Source organism: Entelurus aequoreus, linkage group LG02 (genome assembly GCF_033978785.1).
Source record: "Entelurus aequoreus isolate RoL-2023_Sb linkage group LG02, RoL_Eaeq_v1.1, whole genome shotgun sequence".
Taxonomy (NCBI): domain Eukaryota; kingdom Metazoa; phylum Chordata; class Actinopteri; order Syngnathiformes; family Syngnathidae; genus Entelurus; species Entelurus aequoreus.
In genome coordinates this window covers 35,461,011-35,487,116 of record NC_084732.1, presented here as the reverse complement: position 1 = coordinate 35,487,116, position 26,106 = coordinate 35,461,011, and the positions used below count along the sequence as shown (strand labels likewise).

The 26,106-nt window shown below is 37.7% G+C and overlaps 1 protein-coding gene across 1 annotated transcript; it reads right to left on the bottom strand.

Annotated features, from left to right (window-relative positions):
• Positions 1-393: 393 nt before the first annotated feature.
• On the bottom strand, positions 394-26,106 carry kcnk2a (potassium channel, subfamily K, member 2a). The gene is made up of 9 exons (XM_062025922.1): positions 25,879-26,106; positions 24,677-24,783; positions 24,475-24,587; positions 24,158-24,248; positions 22,513-22,630; positions 12,956-13,116; positions 10,756-10,942; positions 10,533-10,672; positions 394-2,594 (listed from the first exon to the last, which is right to left on the bottom strand). Coding segments are annotated over exons 1-9 (1,257 nt in total). The 5' UTR covers positions 25,880-26,106; the 3' UTR covers positions 394-2,255.

Below are 26,106 nucleotides of genomic sequence, written 5' to 3'. Positions count from 1 at the left end.
TGTTTGGAAACATGAACTCACCCTAGGGCAGGGGTGTCCAGACTTTTTCCACTTAGGATAGCGTACGGAAGAGTCAAGTTAGGACATTTTGATATTTTTTCATTTGGTAACATTTTTAAGACAACATTTTTGTCAGCTTTGTGTTATAGCTCAGTGTTTCTTACACTCTTTTCACCAAGTACTACCTCATAAAAACTTGGCTTTCCATTTACCGCCATAATGAGCAACATTAATATACAGTAGCATAGCAGGCCTACGTATTCATTAAAACAATGCAGAAATTTTATTTAACAAGTATATTTAATATTTTTGGCCACTGTAACATATATAGTTTGAACAGTAAAACTATGTTTGAATTTAGGAAAATAAAACACTGTACTTTAATCAAGTGGTTATTTGGCGTACCACTAGATCAGGGGTCCCCCACCTACTGATATGAAAGATTATAACACAGTTACTCTGCCGAGCTCTAGACAGCACCGACACTCAACAACGGCACATTTGCAAATTATAATTACTGGTTTGCAAAAAATATTTTTAACCCAAATAGGTGAAATTACATAATCTCCCACGGCACACCAGACTGTATCTCACGGCACACTACTGTGCCACGGCACCGGGGTTGAAAAACACTGACTTAATTAATAACACTTAGCAGAAAGATAGCTCTTATCTTAAAACACTTTTAAGGTGAGGTACTACAGTATGTGGCATTTGATGAGCTCACTTTAAATAACGACACTGCGAACAAGACAAGGACAAAACTTAAGTATATTTGCTACTCCTGTAGCGTACAAAACATCACTGTATTTAGATTCTAATAAAACACATTCATCATTCCAGACAGTGGTAGAAATATGCTAAAAGCCGCCACAAAAACATAGTGTACAAAAATACTTCAGGAAATTGTCATAAAAAACTGTATCTGGCACATATGGCAGAGAAAAAACACATTTTGTAGCTTTTGTTTATTTTTGCACCTCCTAAAAAGTTGTAGGTGGAGCAACAATAAAGCAAGATAGCAAAAAAAAAAAGCTGTGTCTCAGTTGTTAGTAATCAATAAACAGCCTCGATTATCACAAACACTATAAACCTAACTAAACATATTCCTAACCACTTTTGCGACTTTACTTTTGATTCATTTTCTTTCATTGTAACATTTTAGCACCACAATCAACATAAACCCAGTGTAAACCAAAGTAAACGTGAAAAGATAAGACACAATAATACCCCTTTCACTTTGCTTTTTCCAAGTAGTGTGTATAGTATTACTGCTTGAGGTTTAACTATCAGGGCATCGCAAAGTGAGATTAAGTCAGATCTTCATCGTAAAACAACAGGATGGACAAACTAATTGCTGTGAAATCAAAGTGCATTTTGAACTGCAGGTGGAATAGGCCTCTTTGGTTTGCGTGTGTGTTTCTTTTACACACACACAAATATTAGTGAACATCTTTGGAAGTGTATACTGTAAAGTGACAGATGCAAATATATACTATATGTAAAAGATTAGGGTCAGCCCATTTTGTCTTATGTACAATTGCGGTTATTTAAACTCAACACGCACCTGTTACAATAGCAGGTTTTTCAGCCAGAGACTTAACCTAAATCATAATAATATCTATAGAGTGACCTGTGCACTAAATATGCCCTTAAAATGTGACATTTTGGGGCACTTTACCAGGCAAATATTGTTGATGTCAATGCTTTTTCTACACTTTTCCAACCCTCCCCACCGCCATGTATCATCTTGTTACTGACTTACGACACTTACATGTCCACCTCCCAGGCTCGTGCTTGACCTTTTAGCACAAATAAAAGCTTTAAGGCACGGTGATGCTTGAATTAAACTGCGCACACAGCCTGGTAGCCTTGCTTTCAAACCTGCAGCTCCAACTGACGAAACAAAAATCTTTATGAAAGATAAAAATATACTATGGTGTCCTACAGTGGTTAGTGACAATAAGACCTAGAGAATAAGCTTAATCGAAAAAAGTATCAAAAATACCTTCAACTTATTGCAGGGTCCAATAAAATTACATTTCAGCCTACTCTTCATATGCTCTGGAGCTGCTGTGATAGTTCAAATGTTTACCAGGGCTTGAACCTTTATATTTGTATCAATGCTCACTGCAGAACTTGTGCAGTCAATATTAAAACTAATGCTTTTTTTTTTTTTCTCGAGAGGATGCATTTCTTCCTTAAAAATCCACAGTGTTGTACAGCTGAACTCAAACAGTTTGTGTTTCCCCCCGCTATTTAATGAGTTCAATAACTTTCATATCTCCTCTTTCCAGGTCCAATCCGTTCATAAACAGGCCACAGTTTCGGGTGAGTGTTGACGTCAGGCCCTGAAGCCCCGCCTCTTTGTCGCTCTTTTGTCGCTCCTCGCTGTGATTGGCTGAAAACAACCTCCGGGGCAGCGGGTGCTCGGGTGCTGGGCTGAAGCCGAGCTCAGACGACAGTTTGCGTTTAATAGAAGCTGCCCGCTGGAACTTGTCGTAGATTTCCACGCTGACTCGTCTTCGTGTTTCCTTGAACTCCGCCGACACATTGGCGCTCCACTCTGCTGCGTGAGCACGAATTTCCCCTACCTGTCGAGAGAAAAAGGCCAATAAGGCTTTAGCTAAACAGGGAATTGGCATTTGCACCTTTGATGATGACTCATTAAAGTTAAAGTACCAATGATTGTCACACCCACACAAAGTGTGGTGAAATTTGTCCTCTGCATTTGACCCATCCCCTTGTTCACCCCCTGGGAGGTGAGGGGAGCAGTGAGCAGCAGCAGTGGCCACCCCCGGGAATCATTTTGGTGATTTAACCCCCAATTCCAACCCTTAAAGCTGAGTGCCAAGCAGGGAGGTAATGGGTCCCGTTTTTATAGTCTTTGGTATGACTCGGCTGGGGCTTGAACTCACAATCTACTGATCTCAGGGCGGACACTCTAACCACTAGGCCACTGAGCCATTAACTCAGTGCTTTTAAATGATTTTCTTTGTGCCCCCATAGAAGTAAAAACATTTTTTCTCACCCTTCCACCACTAAAATGAGTATCATTTGTCTATAAAATGGTTATAAGTATACCTCTGCATAACATTGTATCCTTGTTAACAGCAAAGAAAAGAAAAAAATAAGAAATATTTGATATTTTTTGGACTATAAGCCATTACATTTTTCCTACGCTTTGAATCCTACGGCCTATAAAACGGTGCGGCTAATTTGATGGATTTTACTGTGCTAACGGCCATAATGTTTTGTATTCAACAAATAGTTTTCAACACCGACAAACACAGAAAAGGTGTGTTATTGTTTGTGCTGTGGTGCCATCTTTTGGACGAGTTTGCTAACGGCAGGTGTTGCGGGTTAAAAATGTACTTCCTGTTTCGTGCCTTGAACCGGAAGTATTCGACTATAACGTTTCTGCTCGAAAGGATTCTTCATTCGTCTCTCCAAGCAATGTTTGTAAGTTTTTCATACTTACTAAACCGTCCCATGTGTAATGTCTGTAGAAGTGTTTTCATGCATATTTATATGTGCTATCGTAATGTAATCAAGCTAGCATGACCTAATATGCTAACACGTTTACAAGTGTCTGTGTTAGTATTATTAGATTACAATGGCATTATATTTAACCTACTTACAGTTTAACAGGCTAAAACCTGTCAAATGATATGAAATCATGTGTTAATCACAAAGATTATTATCAAGGTTTAGGTCATGCCGATTAAAAAAATACATAGTAATACTGCAAAAAGAGGGGACGCATAAAACTTGATGAAAAATTTACATAAAATTATTCAGTGCTAAAATAAATACATTCTCACTAAATTAATAATAAACATTACATAGGTTTCTAAATAAACTGTCTATTAAATCTAAGTGCAATACGGCTTTACTACTTTAGTCATCATTTTTGCGCTTAAGAAACTTTTCTATGACTTAAGCTCCAGACTTCTTTGTGTATGTTTGATATTGTCATTACTGCCCCAAGTGGTAGGAAAGTGTATTAACGGAGATTAACATGTAGATATAAAGTAAAAATTATAATACAGTGGATTTACAAACTTAACTGGTTCTTGAACAGGGTTCGTAAATCGAAAAGTTCATATAGTGAAGCAAATGTGTACATAAGAAACAATGTAAGTAGGGATGTCCGATAATATCGGCCTGCCGATATTATCGGCCGATAAATGCGTTAAAATGTAATATCGGAAATTATCGGTATCGGTTTTTTTTATTATCTGTATCGTTTTTTTAAAAATATTTTTTTATTTTTTATTAAATCAACATAAAAAACACAAGATACACTTACAATTAGTGCACCAACCCAAAAAACCTCCCTCCCCCCATTTCTTTCTGTTATCAATATTCTGGTTCCTACAATATATATCAATATATATCAATACAGTCGGCAAGGGATACAGTCTGTAAGCACACATGATTGTGCGTGCTGCTGGTCCACTAATAGTACTAACCTTTAACAGTTAATTTTACTCATTTTCATTAATTACTAGTTTCTATGTAACTGTTTTTATATTGTTTTACTTTCTTTTTTATTCAAGAAAATGTTTTTAATTTAGTTATCTTATTTATTTTTTATTTTTTTAAAAAGTACCTTATCTTCACCATACATGGTTGTCCAAATTAGGCATAATAATGTGGTAATTCCACGACTGCATATATCGGTTGATATCGGTATCGGTTGATATCGGTATCGGTAATTAAAGAGTTGGACAATATCGGAATATCGGATATCGGCAAAAAGCCATTATCGGACATCCCTAATTGTAAGTATGAATAATGGGGTCTTGCCTTGACAAAAGTCCCTATTTTAGTGAAGTTGTGTACACTTTGAACACAATATAAAGTGCTACACAGTACTGTATATCAAGCACATAACTTCAGAGTAGGAGGTGATAAATCAACTGTCTCTTTACTAACAAACCAAAACAACAACGACAAGCTGAACTAATCCTTCTGTATACTCTGTTCTGTCAACACTCGCTCAAAAACGATCAGATATCACAAAAATCCTTAACTTTAACAACCATATTGCAACAATAATAAACATTTAACAAAGTAAAATCCACTTACAGTACTTAACATCGGCAAAGTAGCAGACGCAAGAAGAGAGAAAGGAGCAGACAGAGGGGGAGAAGGGAGGGGGTGGGAGGTAAGGGCCGTGTGTGCTCTTAGAAGAGGTGTCGTTGAACGAGAGGTAGTCTATGAAATAAGTCCTCTTTGGCATCTATTTCCAGAAAAGTCAGTTCTCATCACAATTAAAAACTTGCTGTGGTACAAAGCTGGCTTCCTCAATGTCTTCAATATGCGCTAGCTCAAAATGGTTTGTATCTCAAATCAATGTCCGGTTGAAATGAATTGAAATCAATTTAATTGGCTCTACACACACACACACACACACACACACACACACACACACACACACACACACACACACACACACACACACACACACACACACACACACACACACACACACACACACACACACACACACACACACACGCACACACGCACACACACACACACACACACACACAGACAGCACAATTGTAACACTTATACATAATAAATACTGTATACTAAAACAATACAAACAATGTAATACTAACATCTACAGTAGTTATATGAAGTAAAGTAATGTAATAATAACCACAGCAGCTTTCATGGATAAATGTCCGCCAGTTAGATATAATTTGAACATTCTAGGCTGGCATAAGACTCAGTCTGCTTCAGTTTGGTGCAAACTAGCAGTGATACGCTCCAATTGCGTCACCAAGTTGGCGACACGCTTGGTCAAGTTTTTGATCATTTCTTTCTTTAATTCAATGAATATCATCCATTCAACCTTCTCAGAACTGTCTTTCACATTCCTTCCTTACCATGCTTGAAAAACAAAGTTATGTCGATATTTAACTATAAGTTAGTGTTAGCTACCAAGACCAGATGTTTTGGGCAGATCTGTGACTTTTGCTACGCCAACTAATGTTGGGTATGACTGCAACTCAAATTTTAGACTTAGACTTAGACTTAGACTTCGACAAACTTTAATGATCCACAAGGGAAATTGTTAAACATAACAAATTAGGCGAGAGACAGCTCTTTTTTCATAACACTCTTAATATGTGCCACTCTGAATTTGAGGTATCCCTGTGTAAAGGTTTTGAATAACTGAAGTTATTTTTAGATCAGTTTATAGAGAAAAAGTAGTGCAACGTTAGTCCCTTCTCCTGAATCCTGTGAAAACGCTTCCCTTTGGTGACGACTGCACTCATTTGCATAAGTTGTGTTATATTTAGCGCACAAATGAGTCAAGATGCATGTCCCGATGATGAGCACAGGGTCATGCTTTATGCAAACCCTCTGGAGAGACTCACACTGACAACCTACGAGGATGTGTTTAGGTTGCGTAAAGTCAATTGAATCACGGAAGACGTTTATCTTTGGAACAAAGTTAAAAGTAGGAATGTTTATCAGGGTTTTATGCTGCCGATTCCGATACCGATCATCCATGAGTGAGTTCGGCCAATACGGATACTGATCACATGCATTAACTGCACAGTCCTTCATTTATTTATGTTGAGTGCTATTGACAGTGTATCAATATCAACACAATATTTAATCTAGTTATTTATTCTCTTTTAGTAATTACAATTGTTTGAGCAAAACAATGCCATTAGTATTTAACAACTTAAAAAAAGCAAAAAATGCTCTTTCTTACTTATTTTAAATCCTGTTTTTATTTCCTTCAAATTTATCCTGTCTCCAAAGAGTTATTCCCTGTGTTTGTAAACATTAACAAAAACAACAACAAAATGTTTGAGAAAATATCTATCTAATTATCAATTATATATTGATACAACCTTTGGTATCGACACATGCAGTTTATGTATTGATTGGCCCTCCTCTTGCGTGTGGTGTACTGACTGTGACAATGCTGACATACCAACAGTTACATTTAAGGTTAAAGTCCCAACGATTGTCACACACACAATGGGTGTGGTGAAATTAGTCCTCTGCATTTGACCCATCCCCATGTTCACCCCCTGGGAGGTGAGGGGAGCAGTGAGCAGCAGCGCGCGCCGCGCTCGGGAATCATTTGGTGATTTAACCCCCAATTTCAACACTTGATGCTGAGTTGTTAATTTCATGTCACTATCTGCTCTAACATGGTTCCATATGGACTTCTTAAAGTTTACTAAGCACTTACTGTGTTTCTTGGTGTTGTTTCAAGCTAGCTTAGCGCTTGGCTTTGCTCAGTGTGTAACATGTTTAGCCTCGTCCTTCAGTGATAATGGTATTTAAGAAACTTAAAAATGCGGTTTATTTGCTGTGATGGAGGTGATTAATTATTTAATTTAGGGGAAGGTCTCCACACTGTGTATCGAGATACATGATCAGCTGTCAGCCAGGAGACAAATAAATAGTGTCAGCTAGAGATGGGTAATGAATCCAGTACTTTTTTGGCACCAACCGAATCCCGCCGGTCTTACTGGGCAACGATTCACACAAAATCCAACGGTGCCATCTTACGGTATCTGGGTTGCGCGTGACATCACGCCCGGTTGCAAACTCAGCTGGCTCTTTGCACTTCGGCACTTGGCAATCACTCCAGCAACACTGAAAGCGGACTCAACCAAACTACCTAGGTAATTTCCAATACCATCAAATGAATTGACTCAAAAACACTCTAACGTAAGTAAAGTAAGGCTCCACTGTTCAAAAAGTGCGCTAGCTTGATGCTAATATGCGTTTGCTTTGCTATTAATATTCTACCTCTGGGTAATTTCCAATGCCAACAAAGAAATTGACTCAAAAACACTCTAACGTAAGTAAAGTAAGGCTCCACTGTTCAAAAAGTGCGCTAGCTTGATGCTAATATGCGTTTGCTTTGCTATTAATATTCTACCTCTGGGTAATTTCCAATGCCAACAAAGAAATTGACTCAAAAACGCTCCAACTTAAGTAAAGTAAGGCTCCACTTTTCAAAAAACGCGCCAGCTGGATGCTAATATACGTTTGCTTTGCTATTGATTAACACTGATTAGCATTAGCGATTTTACATGGCGATTTCAACGCCTCCAGATCTGCTAACGAAAACTACAATTAAGATGTATTTTATAATCAAACAGCTGGTGCGTAATAAGTACCATACAGTGGCGTGCAGTCACTAGAGGCAGGGGAGACGGGGCCTCACCTGCCATCATGGAAAGAAAAAAAGTGTAAAAAGAAAAAAAAATTAATTAAATTGTTATATGTATCCAGTGATTATACTAAAGTTATTTTCCATTCAACTTCACCAGTTTTAGATTATTTTTATTTTTATTTTCACATTTGCCGTTCAAATACTGAGAAGAGACGGTGCGGTGATCAGCAGCCAGTTGAGGCACGTCACTGATTTGTGCCTCAACATGGATTGTGCACAATGACTCGGCTAACTGCTGAGCTGCTGTGCAGTGAGACTGTATTGCTATATGAATTATATCAGCTAATTTAAACTATGGCATAGTTTAGTTAGCTGAGGTGTATAATGTACAGTGTATTTTGTCAAAAACTGTATGTGTGTAATGTATTTCTTGTGCTGAGCATTCATAAATCTGCTGCAAAAGACGTACTGGTTGAGGCTCGCAGTAATCCGGCCTCCTGGTGGTAGAGGGCGGTAGTGATCCCAGAGATCATTCCTTGGCCGCAGAAGAAAAAAAAAAAAAGTTTGCAAGCGATTGTTTATTTCCTCTCGCCTGGACTTTTATTAAAAACATGGAGGATTACATATGTAAAATAAAATAGTTTTCTAAACTGGACTTTCAATCGAAGCAGGAGGTAATAATTAAAGGTAGACCAACGCCGGAGCTAAAAGGTTTGCTTTTGACTTCGGGACAGAAGACCCGTTCTTTTCAAACGGCGTAGTACACACGCAAAGGCTGGCTGTTTGGATGTCCAGCAAGAAAGGTAAGACCATAATAATGTTTTTTTTATTAAATGTGCTTTTTTGTGTGCTACAGTTGTGTAAAGAATGCTGGTATGAGCTTTTAAACATAACCCGTTAACTGCTGCCAATCAAATGGTGAATATGATACTATTTAGGGTTCATATGTTTGTAAATCTGACTGTGATGATGCAGTGCCTCACCAGACATTAACCTCACCGCACGCCACTGGTACCATACCTACAGTATTAACATTTTGAAGGGCGCAACAAAAGACGAGACAGCAAAGACTGAACTGACTAGCCAACACACCATAATGTCTTGTACTTGCAACTGTAATTTACACTCAGAAATGTAAAAATAAAACAAGATACAACAACTGGACAGAAGTTATCTTAATCAGCCCATTTTTAAATGTTGCAATAAAAAAAAAAAAATTTTAAATAAAAAAATAATTGATATTTAAAACACACAAAATTAACAAGAATTGGTTGTAAAATGTATCATATTTATAGACCACTTTTTCTTTCTAGAGACTCAAAGCGCTTTACATTGATAAACCCATTATCTACATTTTTAAGCTACATTTAGACCACTGCGGAGGGCACTGGGAGAAAGATGGGTAAAGTGTCTTGCCCAAGGACACAGCGGCAGCGGCTGGAATCGAACCTGGAACCCTTAAGTTGCTGGCACTGCTGCGCTACTATCTGAACTACGCCACCGTATCAGTCAAATGTGGAAGGCACCCATCCCCCATAGTGTCAGTCAGACGGGATCTGTGTTTGTGATCGACATTAGAAGACATAAATGGGCAATGGACACATCCTTTTGATGAAAATCACGATACTGGTTAAAAGCAGTGGACAACAGTCTATTAGGAGACATGGTGCTGTTGTCCATATACTCTCTATATATAAAAAATATATATATGTATGTATGTATGTGTATATATGTATGTGTATATATGTATGTATGTATACATATATATGTATGTATATATTTATATCTCTGTGTATATGTATGTATATATACATACATACGTATATATACACATATATATGTAGATATATATATATATACAGTATATATATATATCTATTTATATATATATATGTATTTGTATGTATGTGTGTATATACAGTATATATATATATACAAACGTGTATATATATATATATATATATATATATATATATATATATATATATATATATATATATATATATATATATATATATATATGTATACATCTATATATACATATATACATTCGTATACGTATATATGTACTGTATATATACATATAGATATACATATACACTTACAGCACACTTCATTAGAGACACCTGTACTTTCGAATGAGATCCAGTACACTATTAAAAAGATAATGATGCTCAGTTTTGATTGACATGTATTCATTATTGTGGTTGTAGAACTGTATTGCATCGTACTGGTACCTGTAGCTGTTTCAATGTTATGTTTTACAGTATTGCTAATATGTCCAGCGAATGTACACTGCCATGTGTAAATATTTCAATAATATTAATACTTTATCCAGGGAAACTTGTACTAAAAAACAACAAACCTCTTCTTTGGTCCTCTTAGAAATGACTCTCAGCCAGTCTCCAATCATGCTGAGGATAGCAGCAAAGTAAGCCAGGCCGACCAGAATCCAGAACCACACCACTGGTTTGTAGTAGTCCAGGTACTCAATTTCGGACCCGCCTTGAAACAAGATTAAAGCATACACATAATACCCATGAAGCATATACATAAATAGACTTTTATGTTTTTGTCACAAGATTTACCTGCCACAAAGTCCCCAAACCCGATGGTGGTCAAGGTGATGACGACAAAGTAGAGCGACTCCAGTGCGGACCAGCCCTCGATGTACTTAAATATCGCTGCCGGGAGGGCCACAAACAGCAAGCAGCCGAACAAGACAAACAGAAGCGTGGATATGACCCGGATCTTGGTCTGACTGACGTCCCAGTGCTGCAAGGACAACAGGCCAGGTGCTCTTTTACTGCTTCTTGGACCAATACCATGTACTTACTGGTTTATCAAAAGTACATTATTCAGTATTCCTTTGCTTCAACTTTGATTAGAAACATAACCCGTACATTTTTCTCATATTTTGACCCTCTCCTCTAACTATAAATGATTGTATTCTAACATTCTATTATCTGACCGACTGATTACCAGTTATATTCAAATGAAACCAAATACTTAGTGGTAAATACAGTATATTCATAAAAACTGAAACAAATTGCTTAACAACATGCATGACAATTGAGCTGTGATAACATTACCTCCTAAAAAAAGAACCCCCTTGGGAACACTAGAAACAATCTGGCCTTAAAGCCATTAGTCGTTCACAAACACACAGTGACAAAGCACCTGCCTTAGTCATCATAATATATTACTCACAGTCCCTCAGAAGCTTTTAGAATTGGAGCTAATCTGTCCAAAGTCTACAAGTACATTTTTCAAGGTCCTAGCCCACTCCCTGATTGATTAATTGATTAGGAGGTGTGTCACTGTCTTAATTAGGAAAGGGCACTTTGGGTAATCATTCATCAAGAAAGTCAAATATCAATAAATTGCTACTGTTCAATATTCCTTTTGTTAGTGTTAGTGTGGCGCTCTTGTTGTCTTGGTTTGTGCACTGCTTTGGCTACTGTACGGTGGCCGACAGGGGCAAACGTGCAGCAACGTCCAAAACGCACACCGACCGCCAAAACACATGCAATTTCACAACACATAAGTGTGGGGCAAACACACAGCAACGTCCAAAAAAGACAAACACCCCCAAAACACATGCAATACGGGTAAAACACAACAGAAGAACACTGAAACCGGAAGTTAGCATGCTACTAGGAAGTAAGCCCGTAGATATGATACTTAGATGCCGCCTGTTCATTGGAATGATGCGTCAACGCGGCTGCCATCTTGAGCAGGGGAAGCCATGACTATTTACTGCATTAATCAACTGAGACAGAGGTCTATCAATGATTAAACATTTGGTGCCAGTCGGTTGCACACCATTCTGATCAGTCTGACAAAACCCCTGCTCAAGACGGCAGCCATGTTGACGTGCTTGACAAGCCTGAAGGCGGCATCTACGTACGCATATCTATGAGCGAGCCCTACCAGTGGCGCCAGGTGTGAGAGGGATATAGAAGGGGATGAGATCTGGGGATGCCCAGAAGAAAGTTGGGAGAGTGAAAAGGTACATTTTCTGTATTTATTTAACTTTTTAAAAACAATATTATGTAGCTGCCAATTTAATAAGTAGTGAGTTCCCCGTGTTGCATTTGTTTTGGACCTTGGTGTGCGTTGGCCCCAGTCACCCACCGTGCCGCTAAGGGCCACTTTGATTGGGACAAAGTGATGCAGTGACCAACCAGAAACATATTATGGAACTTCACGTCCAACAATATGGCCTGGATTTTTCCAACGAACAAGACAGACAGACAAGCAACTGAGGTGACATGGAGTGCACTACTTGGCTGCAACCAGCAGAGGCGCTGTTGTATCAATCTCAACTAGTTAGCAGTCTATAAAACAAGACATTGACTATGGGAAGTTCAGCAAGATCCATTATACTGTACATCTACATCCATACATTCAGAGATTCTTCCATCCCATTTAAAGTATTATTCTAGAAAATGACAGTGGTTGATTGATTAATCCATGTATCTGTAATTTCCAATTCCAAATGCCAATTCTTGATATAAATATTCAACATTATCAATAATACTTTATAACCATTTACAGTATATTAATTTTAGCCGCAGTGACAACTTTCTAGACAAAGTGTCCATTTTAGTCTTCAACCTGTACAACAAGTTCGAAGCTTACGTTACACCAACTTGGCGTGACAGGATTGTTGTCAAGAGTGCTTTTGTGTGAATTATTAAAAGGCACCTTTTGTGCATGTGATTCCTACTACACATGCGCATGTGCGATCACCTGCACTTGTGATCATGTGACCAGTGCACTCACCACAAACATCTTCTCCACTCTGGCGATTATCTTTCCAAAGATGGTGCCCAGCTGATCGCCCACACCGGCCAACAGGAAGCCGAACAGAGGTATGCCTAGCAGAGCGTAGATGATGCAGAAGATTCTTCCACCTTCTGTGTGAGGAGAGATGTTGCCAAAGCCTGCAGAAAAGACCAGAGGAACATGTCATTCTGTTTCCTCCTCCAAGGAGGTAGTTATTTTTTGTTTCTGGTTTGTTGGTTCATGGCCAGGATTACTCTGAAATGACCTATGTAATGCACCTGAAGCATTGCAGAGATATGAGGAAATGTTGTGTTTTGTGTGACATTATTTTTAACGTGATGGGGGTAACTGTCTTTGAATGTTCCGAACTCCTGCTTCAATGTCAGTATGGTACTGAGCAGAATAATGCTGCCTAGATGCCGCTCAACGTCCCATAACTGACGTATTGCTCTTCTTCAGACCCCAAGAGAGTTGAGACTGAATGAACAGTGCCTCTGCTGGTTGGAGCAAGTAGTGCACTCCAATTAGCCTTAATTGCTTTAAGATGCGATTAATCGCCAATTTCACACAATTTACAAAAAGTTGATTATTGGATTAACCAAGTTCGATTCAAGTTTTACATTTTATAGACATTTAACTTCTGATTGAATAATACGTGAATCTTGGTGACATTATTTAAAGATATCCAGGAAGTAGGTAACCAGGACAAGTGTACATTGTTGCATTTTGAAATGAAGATTGTTTATAGCCCTGCACGATGTTACTTATATGCTGTTATAATAACTATGTCTGGTTTTTTTGATAGTTTGGTCCAGTTATGATGTGTTTATGACCACACAACAAAAACAGGAACCAAAGCCAATTAAAAATGCGGGCAGCATTGAACGGGCCCTCGCACCCGTTGCACCGCGGGGTTCACGCGAGTGGACCGGCACACATAATGCTTGCGGTCACATCCTTCCCGATTGCCTTGACCCACCACCAAAAAATTCAGGAAGATTGGAGCAAGGAAGGTATGATTGTTATCATTTTCCACCACACGTGGGTGAATGGTGCGCCTCAGTAGTCATGCGGTTAAGTCCCACCCAACACCCCAACTTACCATCAAACTTTTCAGGTAGATCGGAGCAGCAAAGTTATGACTGTTATATTTATTTATTACAAGGGGGCAATACTGGTACCTTGCTAGGACCCTAATAAAATAAAATATCGAATTAAATGAAATTAAAATAAATTACATTAAATAAAAATGAAATAAAGAAGACTGTCGTCATTTGTAGCAATTAGGATCAAGATCTGAACTTGTGAAATTTAGTTATTAACGTTTCATGTTTTGTGGCAAACCATCACATCAAAGTTTGGCGGCATGCCACGTCTACATGCTGTCATTTGCAAAAAAATGTTTGCAATTTATTATCACTCAATAGTTTAGTATCTGTCTCTGATCAGATATAGTGCAGAAATGACAGTTAGATTGGTGATGGTGTGGGGCATTTTTCAACGCTAGGCTCCACCCACTACGAGTAGGTAGGAACAGATACTGACCCATCGGACACTTGAGGGTGTCCTCATCATCATTCCACCAAATAAGATGAAGATCTGAATTTGTGGATCCGAGTTATTAACATTGTGTGTTTTGTCGCGAATCATCGGATCAATGTTTGTCGCCATGCCACGGCCACATCTTAAGGCATGTTTAAAAGCGCGACTCATTTGGCCAAAGTCCCTAGAAGGAGTCCGTTAAAGTATAACCCCTTTTTTTTGCTGAAAAATGGCCAAAAACCATCGGAGCAAAGTTTGGCGTCATACCACGCCCACATCTTACGGCGTAGGAAAAATGTGTTCGCAATGTGTAGTACAGTATATGTAATTTTAGCCATGACTAATTTAGTAAAAGTCCCTCGGAGGAGTTCGTTAAAGTACAATCCTTTTTATTTGTCAAAAAACGGAAGACGAAAACAGAGATTGACAACTTCCTGTTCGTTTTTAGGTATAGGTTCCTGAGATTTTTATGTGTGTCCCGTCATGATAGACATATCTTGCGATTTTGGTGTCGATACATGAAACTGGTAGGAGGGGCTATTTTTTTCTCATTTTAAAGGTGGCACTAGAGAGCAAATTTTGAAATACTTATTTATTATTGCTATGGAAATATTGGCGATTAAAGTTAGATTGAATAAAAATATTGAAGCGCTCAGTAATAATAATATTGAAAGTAAAATAACAATGTATGCAGACGATACAAGCTTCTTTATAAGCCCCAATCCTCATTGTTTGCGAAACCTTCTTGATCTTTTGGACATATTTTCACAGCAATCTGGGCTTAAGCTAAATTATGATAAATGTAAAATATTAAGGATCGGAAATCTAAAGGGAACGTCCTTTCGAATGGAATGCAAAGTGCCTGTTTTGTGGACAGATGGACCAGTTAACATACTTGGAGTTGTTGTCCCAGAGAATCTGGAAGATCTGGCTCAGTAAATTATGATAATCGACTAAGAAAGCTGGATAAAATTATGCAATTATGGAAAGGGAAATCCTTAACCTTGTATGGTAAAATATCTATTGTCAACTCGTTAATTATTCCTCAATTTATTTATTTGTTTTTGTCATTACCAGCTCCATCACAAAACTTTTTTAAGATTTATGAGCGGAGGGTCTTCGATTTTGTCTGGGACGGCAAACCAGAAAGGATTAAAAGAAAGGTTTTGTACAATGAATATGAATATGGGGGCCTGAAACTTCTCAACCTTGAAGCTATGTGTCTGTCTTTAAAAGCATCAATTGTTCCAAAGATGTATTTAAACACTGAGTGGTACACAAGTGTTCTGTTAGACAAAAAACATGTACTGTATCAAAAGAAATTGTATCCTTTTTTACAAGTGATCCCCTCCATTTTTCTTATGTAGAGAGTCTGCTGGGAAACATGACGGGGTTCATAAAGGAAACAATCCACTCATGGTGGTGTTTTCAATTTTATGTACCAAAAAAAAAGAGATGATATTTTGCAGCAGATAATATGGATGAACTCTGATATTGTAATAGATGGAAAGCCTTTCTTTTGGAGAAATATGCTTGAAAGAGGAATCATTTTTGTCAATGACATTATCAATGAGAATGGTAAAATTATGAAATATGATGAATTTACAACTATGTATGGTGATGCTTGTTCAAGCTTTTCATTTAATCAACTAACTGGAGTAATTGGGAAAAGATGGAAACAAATTAATTATGGAACTACTAAATTATTAGTTTGTAAACCCTTAATAAGAAATTCTAGTTGGCAAAAAGGAACTAAAATAAATGGAAAAATATTTAAGTTTTTTTTAATAAAGAAATCTTTGAAGGCTGCCCCATACAACACATATGGAGAATGGGAGGACTTTTTTGACTGCCCGTTGCCGTGAGATGCAATATTCAAATTAATCTACAAAACCACTATCGATGTGCAAAATCGTTATTTTCAAATTAAAATTATTTATAACTTCCTACCCACGGGAAAAATGTTAAAAATATGGAATATGACAGAGTCAGATGATTGCCGATTTTGTTGTCAGGAGCCTGAATCCACCCTACATTTGTTTTGGTATTGTCATATTGTGTCTTCGTTTTGGGTGGAAGTTGAAAAAATGTGTTTAAAGATTGGTTTGTTTATGAAGCTTGATGTGGTTTCTGTTATTTTAGGAGAGTTCATTGACAGTCATGATTTAGTCAATTTAATTATAGTACTCGGTAAAAGGTTTATTTTTAAGGCCAAAAACAGATATTCACTTAGTATTTCTTTCTTTAAAACATTTATTCAGTATTTTTTAACTTTAGAAAATTATATGGTTGAAAACGATGATGATGCCAAAAAACATAAAAAAAGATGGGAAGTCCTCAAAGGCTTATTTTGAAAATGTAATTTTGTTTATATATGATATGCAATCTGTTGTTGCATTCCCTATTTTAAGTGTACATAAATGAAGGTGTGTGTTGCTGAGTTCGACTTGGGTGTTGCTGAGTTCGACTTGGATCTGGACTGTACATGGGTGCTTAATTTGAAAATGTATTTTTGTATGTGGATTGTATGCAACCTGTTGTGTTCCCTGGTTTTTGGTGTACATGGGTGAAGGTGTGTGTTGCTGAGCCCGATCTGGACGTTATCTGAACTGGACCTGGTTTTAAGAACCCTTTTGAACAATCTGATTTCATTGACAACCCGGCCTGGTGAAGTTAAGGTCCTTTGTTTGTTTTGTTTGAAAGTAAAGCAATATAAAAACAATTACATAAAAGATAGTAATTAATGAAAATGTTAATGGACCAGCACCACACACAATCATGTGTGCTCTAAAGACTGTATCCCTTGCAGACTGTATTATTCTATATTGTAGGAACCAGAAGATTTTCTTTTTTTTAATAACAGAAAGAGACAGCCCCTTTTGTGTAAATGAGTGTGGATGAGTGTGAATGGGGGAGGGAGGGTTTTCTTGGGTTGATGCACTAATGGTAAGTGTATCTTGTGTCTTTTTTTGTGTTGTTTAAAATAAAATAAAATAAAAAAATAAAAATAAAAATTTAAAAAAAAATTGAAATTTAATTTTCGGCACCCAAAATTATTATTTTTTTTCGCTATACCTGACGTGCCTGCAAAATATGAGGATTTTTTGTCCATGTTAAGAACCTGAAAAAGGTATAGAAGAAATAAGACATTTCAAAAGGGCCATTGTGGTGCTCTGCATCGACCCTGCAGGGCTTGCTCTGCTGTTTAGGCCCTAATTCCAATAGAAGCAATCAATGTTTGTAATTGTATCGCTAAACAGTTTAATTTAGAAAAAAACATTTACTGGGAAAAAGAGAAATATGAGAGGATGAAAGCCACTTGGAGTAAAACAATGTCATGAGGACACACACACACACACACACACACACACACACATACACACACACACACACACACACACACACACACACACACACACACACACACACACACACACGCAAACAAAAGCTACAAGCATATGTTTTTTTATGTACGTGACCTCACTAAACACAAAGTGGAAGTATCAAATTGTGCTTGTCTATGTGTATGTCTGTGTGTGAGTGTGTGTGTATGCGTGCATGTACTCCCTAAATAAGCCATTATGTTAAAAAAAAATCATGATACAAGACACAAGTTATGGATCCGACATCTGCTTCCTGCAATTACCAAACTAGTGCACAGAAGCACGCTCATGATAACATGTTTACCCTGTCTGGTCGTGCATGTATTAATGCAGCGTTTCTCAAAGTGTGGGGCGCGCCCCACTGGTGGGGAATAGAGACATGACAGGTGGGGCGCGAGGAACGGGAGGAAATTTCACTTTACTTTTTTTTTTTTTTTAAATTATATTCTTAGATTTTTTTTTTACTGTGCTTTCATTTTCTATACACACTGTAAATCACTTTGTGATTCTGTCTGTGGAATCCGCTATATAAATAAATGTAAATTACTTATTTTTCCTGTAGGCTTTAAATTTCTAGGTAGGAGCGAAAGTTTGACAGACATAGAAACAGTAACTAATGGGGGCGGGGCTAAACGGAAGCTTTGTGAATGGCGAGTCACTGTGCGAGGATTTGCTGTTTTGCAAATACATAAAAAATAGAGCCACTGCTGATGAGCGGTTCGAGATAATGGACAGTTTCCTCAAAGAACACAACCTTAAATGGGAAAACTGTGTGGGCTTTTGCTCTGATGGCGCACAGACCATGGCAGGGTAAAGAAACGGGCTGCAGGCTCTAATAAAGAGGGTTGCGCCAAATGCGCATTGGACACACTGTGTGTCATTCACCGGGAAGCACTCGCGTCAAGGCAGCTCCGCCCCGAACTCAATGAGGTTTTAACAGTGGCAGTGTCAAGCCTGCAACCCCGATTTGAAAAGCTGTGCAGTGCAAAACAGGCTAATTGCAGCCACTAATGCTGGAGTACTGTAAAACTCATGTTCACTTGCAGGGGCGCCGAAAAAGGGGGGGGGGGGGGGGGTAAAGGAGACGGATTCTAGGGGCCCATGATGGAGGGGGGCCCAGAGAGGCCCCTAATGATGATGAAATTATAATACAGAAAAAATAATGACACAAAGTTATTAACTAACACATAATCACACATGTTTTATTTTCCATGTCCTGGTAACAATACCTTTATTTGTTTTGGAAGCATCAACACCTGCAGGGCCCTCCCTTCCCCCCCTCTATTTACGTAAAATGGTTCAGTCCGACTGTATCAGCTGCAGGTAGAGCACGGCGATTTGTCCCAGACAGACAGCGCCACAGCGGGCAAAGCGGAGGAGACAGCAGTATGCCTCAAAAATCAGGCAGCCAAAAAAGAAAGGAAAATAAAATAAGAGAGGAGAAGGAGTTGAAGGGTCGACAATATGTCACCCAATATTTCCCAAAAAAAGGTGGGTTTGTTAGTTGTGGTGGAAAGTTATGCATATTAACTTTGTCCCTGTCTGTGATAATAAGCTTGCTCACTTTTCTCACCATGTTAGCTCAAGAAAACTCTGGATTTTTACATTTTACTGCTATATTAGTTAAATAATCAACCCAGTCAAACATTTATCAAGCTGTTCTTATTCAATAATAGTTGATCTCCCCTCTGTCAAAATGATGCCTCATTCTGAACAGAGTCAAGTGCACCAGCAGCAGCAGCAGCTGTCTGTCAGCCCCCAACTCCCCCTGCCCCTGAATCAGCCCCAGTGCCCCCACATGAGGAAGGAGGTGAGCAGCTGTGTGTGTTGAAATAATAATAATAATATAATACAAAATATAATACATTTTACTACAGTCTCAAGAATCAGTGGTGCAGCAAATAAATGACTCAAAATTAATTCCATTGTATTCAGAATACCATTAAAATGCATAATTGTATGTAAAATAGCATCAAAAAGTGTTGCCGCTGTGTTGGGGGCCCTGTAAAGATTCTTTTCATGGGGCCCAAAATCCCTAGCGGCGCCCCTGTTCACTTGCGCTGTCTTGCCAAAATGCATAGCTCCTCCTTTTTTTTTTTGCAAAGATTGCAAAGTGGCACTTTTATTTTATTTATTATTGAACTTGATGCAAGTTATTTGATTTATTATTGAACTTGAAGCAAGTTATAACACTTTTATTTTATTTATTATTGAACTTGATGCAAGTTATAACATTTTTATTTGATTTATTATTGAACTTGATGCAAGTTATAACAATTTTTTTGATTTATTATTGAACTTGATGCAAGTTATAACACTTTTGATTTATTATTGAACTTGATGCAAGTTATAACACTTTTGTTTTATTTATTATTGAACTTGATGCAAGTTATAACACTTTTGTTTTATTTATTATTGAACTTGATGCAAGTTATTTGATTTATTATTGAACTTGATGCAAGTCATTTGATTTATTATTGAACTTGATGCAAGTTATTTGATTTATTATTGAACTTGATGCAAGTTATACCACAGCTGCACAGTTATTTTATTTATTATTGAACTTGATGTTATTTTATATTATTGAGTTTGAATGTATACAACTTGATGTTACTTGATGTTCAATAAATTTGAAAATGTTAAGCTTAGCATTAGCGTTCTGTTGGGGCGATGGGGGCAGGTGGGGCTTGAAAACTCCCCCTTGTCCAAAGTGGGGGATGACAAAAAAAGTTTGAGAACCACTGTATTAATGTGTGTGTGTGTTCTTGTATTTCAACAAGGAAAAGTACCTTCTGTATGAGGACCGGTGAACAAGTTAGGACCAAAATCATGGTCCCAATACGGAAAAACCATTGCATCTAATAGAGAGCCAAATACTAGAGTCCATGAACATTGCACCAAAGTCAGGATTTTTTGTTGATTTAATGTGCTTACAAAAGTAAACATTGACAGGTGCAAAGGCAGCAATATATGATAAAACAAGACGGCAGCTAAAGAACGACTTCCCTATTCATCCCTGAAAAAACCCGCCAGGTGAACAGCTGATTTTACGACTTCCGGTGCTGACGTAAGACAACCCGCGTCCCATATGTGACCGTAGGATGAACAAATACACTACGGTACTAAGACTATAGTGGCCATTAACAGTTAGCTTCTACAACTGGGTTGCCCAAAGTGCAGCACAGGGGCCATCTGTGGTCCGTGACTCGTTTGTCATCGGCCTTAAGCACATTACAAAAAAACAAAAAATAGAGATCTATCAAAATTAGGGTGGTCCCAAAAAGGAGGTATTTTTTTAAATTGACTGTGTGTCGGTATTAAAAGTGCTCCCCCTCTGGTCAACATATGAAATAACAAGTGTGTGTAAAAATTTGAAATGCGCTCCTTTTGGCCAAAATTATTAAAAAAAATAAAATAAATATGTATATTGAGACACACTGTAATAACTTGAAGTAAATAATGAAGATTTAAAACTAATTACAAACCAAAAATTCAAAAAATAAATAAATAAACTAAAAGCTTACATTTTTTATATTTGCATAGTATGTGTATATTATTAATGTTGTAAATACAAATCTTTATACATCTAGAAAGGGTGGTCCTAAAGAGGTAGGCATTTTCACAAATACAAGAATGTGTTTGTGTGTGTGTGTGAGTGTGTGGAGTGTGTGTGAGAGTGTGTGTGGGTGTGTTCTGGCAAGGCTTACTTAATGGGGACATCGCAGTCACCTTTAGGGGACCTCTGACGGTATGGGGACAAAAAAACAGGTCCCCTAAAGGGAAACCTTTTAAAATGATAGTCAGATCCATTCTGAAGATGCCTAAGTGATTTTTAAGCTTTGGCCCATAAAACATGTTTACTCAAATATTGGTAAAAGAGAAAATTAATTTTCTTGAAAAGTGAAACAATTGTTATCCTGGCATTAATAGTACTGTGATTCTGTATGGTATCCATCCTTAGTTAAAACTAATATATTTTTCCAAAAACAAAATCTGGTTTAGTGTTCCTTAGGATGACATTTTCATACAGCATGATTATAAAACATTATTACCTTAAAGTATGATCCGCATTCAGAATTGTCCATCCTATATGGTAGTTGGAGTTGCAGACAACTTCATTACTGCTAAATAGCAGTTTTCAGTAATGTCACAGAAGACGCAGGATTTGCTTTAACATTTAAGTGGTGAAACTTCCTATAAGAGGACAGCTGTAGTGCTGTATTCTGAGGATCATGTCATATTTAATTTGAACTTTTTTTTTTTTTTAATGGTCCTCAGTAGTCACGTACAAATTTGTGTGAATTATGCAGAATTATTTAAATTTGGTCCCCATGAACCATATTAACTCTTTTTCCCCAGGGTCCCCAGTAAGAATGATCAGCACATTACTTCATCAATCCAGAGATTTGAAGACATGTATGAGCTAACTGGGCAGTGGCCATTTTACCAAAACATTTTTATGCCTCCACAACCTGTAGAAGGGGTGGTCCCCACAAGTGATGATCAAAAAATTGGTCCCCATTCTAAATTATAACCAGTATGTGTGTGTGTGTGCGTGTGTGTGTGTGTGTGTGTGTGTGTGTGTGTGTGTGTGTGTGTGTGTGTGTGTGTGTGTGTGTGTGTTCCTACCAATGGTTGTGATGACAGTCCCTGCGAAAAAGAAGGCGGAGCTCAGGTCCCACAAGCTGCTGTGATTGGCGACCGTTCCCGCTGGGTTAACTCCCGAGCGGATGGCTGACACAACTTGCTAGAGCGAGACGGAGAAGCAGAGCTTAAATTACGTCTTGTAAAAGTTAAGAAACAAAAGTCAACAACTCTTTGCTCTCCTCCAGGTGACGTTGTGTCTGTCGCCATGACAACGTTTGATATTGCGGTGCTAGTGCTTATATAAACATGCATGAGAAGACAGTGGACCCTCGCCATTTTAATTTTGACTTCCCCAAAATCGTACTATTGTGTTTTGTGTTGTTGCCACCATAGAGGGTTAACACTGATAGCAGAGAGGAGAAATACGATGACGCCTGATGAACAAAGAATATTCTATTGCAAAGTAGAAAAGCGGTACATGCCTCTGTTCTGGCAGCTTAGTACAATATGGCTCAAATGTCCTCTGCAAAGTGAGCTGTGTGTTCATATAAATCCCTTAATATAGTAATCATTTTGTTGTCAGAATTTGTCAGTTTTCATGTTCATCTATTATTCCACTTGTTTGACAGTTAATGTTAACTAGCATGCATTCAGCAAGCCGCCTTCAATAGTACACCCTTGTTAGGCTTCATCAAAGAAGTAGTTTACGTTAATGTTGTGGTATTTAGGCTTATTAGGCCTGTATGATAAGAATATTAAAATGGGACTCCACACATTGTCAGTATAGTTCATAGGGCTATCAAAGATAATGCATTATCTCATGCGATTAATCACAAAACACATTTTTGCATTAATCATGTAAAAACGCAGGTAAATCACGCAATAATTTTTTGAGCACACATGCCTTTACTTTAATACTTACAGTGGTTTTTACACCCAATTACCGTATTTTTCGGAGTATAAGTCGCACCGGAGTATAAGTCACACCTGCCGAAAATGCATAATAAAGAAGGAAAAAAACATATATAAGTCGCACTGGAGCCCGGCCAAACTATGAAAAAAACTGCGACTTATAGTCCGAAAAATACGGTAATGTGAATTGAAAAACGTTACCACTTTCAATTGTACACTAAAACTCTGCTGGCTGAGCTTCCGTTTTTGTTGTTGTTTCCCCCCCCCCCCCAAAATCTAGGGCTGTTTTTACAATGTATTAGTGTAAATGAATACAACTGTACCACTTTTATTTTTACTGTAAAACTCTGGCAACTGAGCTGCGAGTGTTTCACTGTTATATCATTGTTTTTTTTTACAGTGTAACTAAAACCATTTTGAGCAAATAAAACATATGTATTCAAATAAAATATTTTTTTTTAAGTTACTGTTTGACCTTCTGACTATAAAATGTAATTGTATCAAAATGTTGGGGTCTTTTTTAAAGTTAATTAATTTTTAGCATGCAAGTAATTCACTGTGATTAATCAAAACGCAAAAAGTGTAATTAATGTTATTTAAAAATGTAATCATTTGACAGTGTAGTTCATCAAGGTTTTCATAAGCTTGACAGTTTCTCAATGCAAAAAATGTGCTTTTGAACTTAGAGGTTCCCCTGGAGAAAGAAGAAAGTTCCAGGAGCTGTCCAAGGTGCTGACACTATTGCAGTGCGCACACACACACATTAATATCTCACCTTCACTAGATCCTCCAGCTGACTGTGATTGACACACGCATGTTGGGCCAGGAAGTCCAGTTTCTGAGCCAAGATGGCGAGGCGTTGAGCACTGATGGAGAAAGATGGTGATAGTGATCATTATTCACCTCGCTCGCTGGCATTAATAATAATAATAATAATAATGGATTGACAATCACTACTATTTGCTGGCGGATACACCCTAAGCAAAATATCTCTGAGTTTGTTTATGTAACATGTTGTCTATGTCCAGACATGTGCAGGGTGGCTGAGGTCAAAGGTAAACAGTTGTAGTCAGGGGTATAATTTTTTTTTACCTCTCGTGTGGTTGTTCCAGGCACCTGAAGACGGCTGCTCCCATCACCAGGTACAGGACCACCAAAAGAAAGATGGCAGTCACCGTCTTCCGTTTCATCACCGTGGCAACCACCTGCAATACTTCCAAATGGTCAGTCAGCCAACGTGCATGCTTGATACTGAAGGTTAAGAATGAATCTACACTGTTTTGTGTCCTCCCACCTCGTTCTCCTCTTGCGGGGTCAGCGTGACGGACTTTGTGGAGAAGGAGAGGCGGGGCTTGGTGTTGTGTGTGGCTGATTTCGGGTCCAGTAAGTCTGGAGCTGCCACTGTCGGGGATAAAATGGGGGGAGGAAAGATTGCTTAGAATTGTGTTTTCCCACACTTCACTTGCTGCCACCATTTAGTTGTTAATTTTAGAAGTCTTTATAAATAAATCACAGACAAAGCCTTAAAATGGCCTTTCAGTCCAAACACAAGCCAACACATGAATTACGCTTGTGTCGTCTCTTTTGCAGAGACAGAACACTGAGAAGTAGATAGCATTCGAGAGTATCAAGTCACTGCAAGTACAGAAAACACAGTAGGGAAATATAGTTTATACAAATATGAGTATTTTTTTCTATATCCACATCCATAAATGGCTGCTTTTTTCACGTTATTTCTAGACAGTTAATGAAGGCAGTAGATAAAACGGGCAGAAACGACAAGGCAGCATAAGGATGAAAAAAATATTTCTTGAACATTTTATTTTGTACACAGTTTTTAGATGTAATTTTTCAATTCTAAAAATTTTGGGGATTTTTTTATTTGTGCCCTGAGCCTATTATAGACCATCTAAACTAAATGCCAGACCCCAACTTCAATGCAGTTATGTTAATAGCACGTCACAGGGTAGACTATATTTGACACATATCAAATACATATGAAATTCTATGTGCCTCACTAAGCTAAGTGGCTTTAAATCTCACAAACATTTAACAAAACAATTATTAAAGTAATATAATTCAAAATATATATATTTTACTGAAACAATATGTGAATATTATTTATGTAAAACTTAAAACATATCTTTTTTGTAAAGCTAAACTAAACTAAAATTATATAATAAAACGATTAATAAGAAAATTAAGTAATTTTTTAATCAATAGCATTTCGGTGACCAGGCTAACTTTGAAAATATTCATACAGCATGCTTGAAACACATTCATTCACAATACAAATGTAAACTAATACATACTTTTCTTATATAATAACTACCCGATTCCTATGTGTTTGGACAAATATTTCATTAATTGGACTATTATTGTCATTTTACATTAATAAAACAATCTTATAAAAGGCCTAACTTTAAATAACCTGCATGCTCTAAATATTGAAGACTAATCAGAATAAAATGAGTTATGTTTGAAAGTGGTACTCACTGCTGGATGAAGCCTATCCAATGCCCTCTGCTCTCCTCTTCTCCTCATCTGACGCCCTCACTGCGTTCGGGGGAATCTTTCCTCTTCTTGGTGTCGCCTCCCTGCGATCCTGAGGCGCTCCTTAAGTTGTCTTCGCACCTTCTCCTCTTCTCCCTTCTTCTTGTCTTTTACCTCCGCTAAGAAAGATTTAGGAGCTCCACGTGTTCCGCAGAAGTGTTTTTGAAAATG

Bases quoted from the DNA above. Each gene is read 5' to 3' on its own strand.
- kcnk2a (XM_062025922.1), bottom strand. The intron at 24,249-24,474 runs GTAAAAAAAAAT...TTTCTCCATCAG, and splicing joins CTGGAACAACCACACGAGAG to TGCTCAACGCCTCGCCATCT. The intron at 10,943-12,955 runs GTGAGTGCACTG...TTGTCCTTGCAG, and splicing joins GAGTGGAGAAGATGTTTGTG to CACTGGGACGTCAGTCAGAC.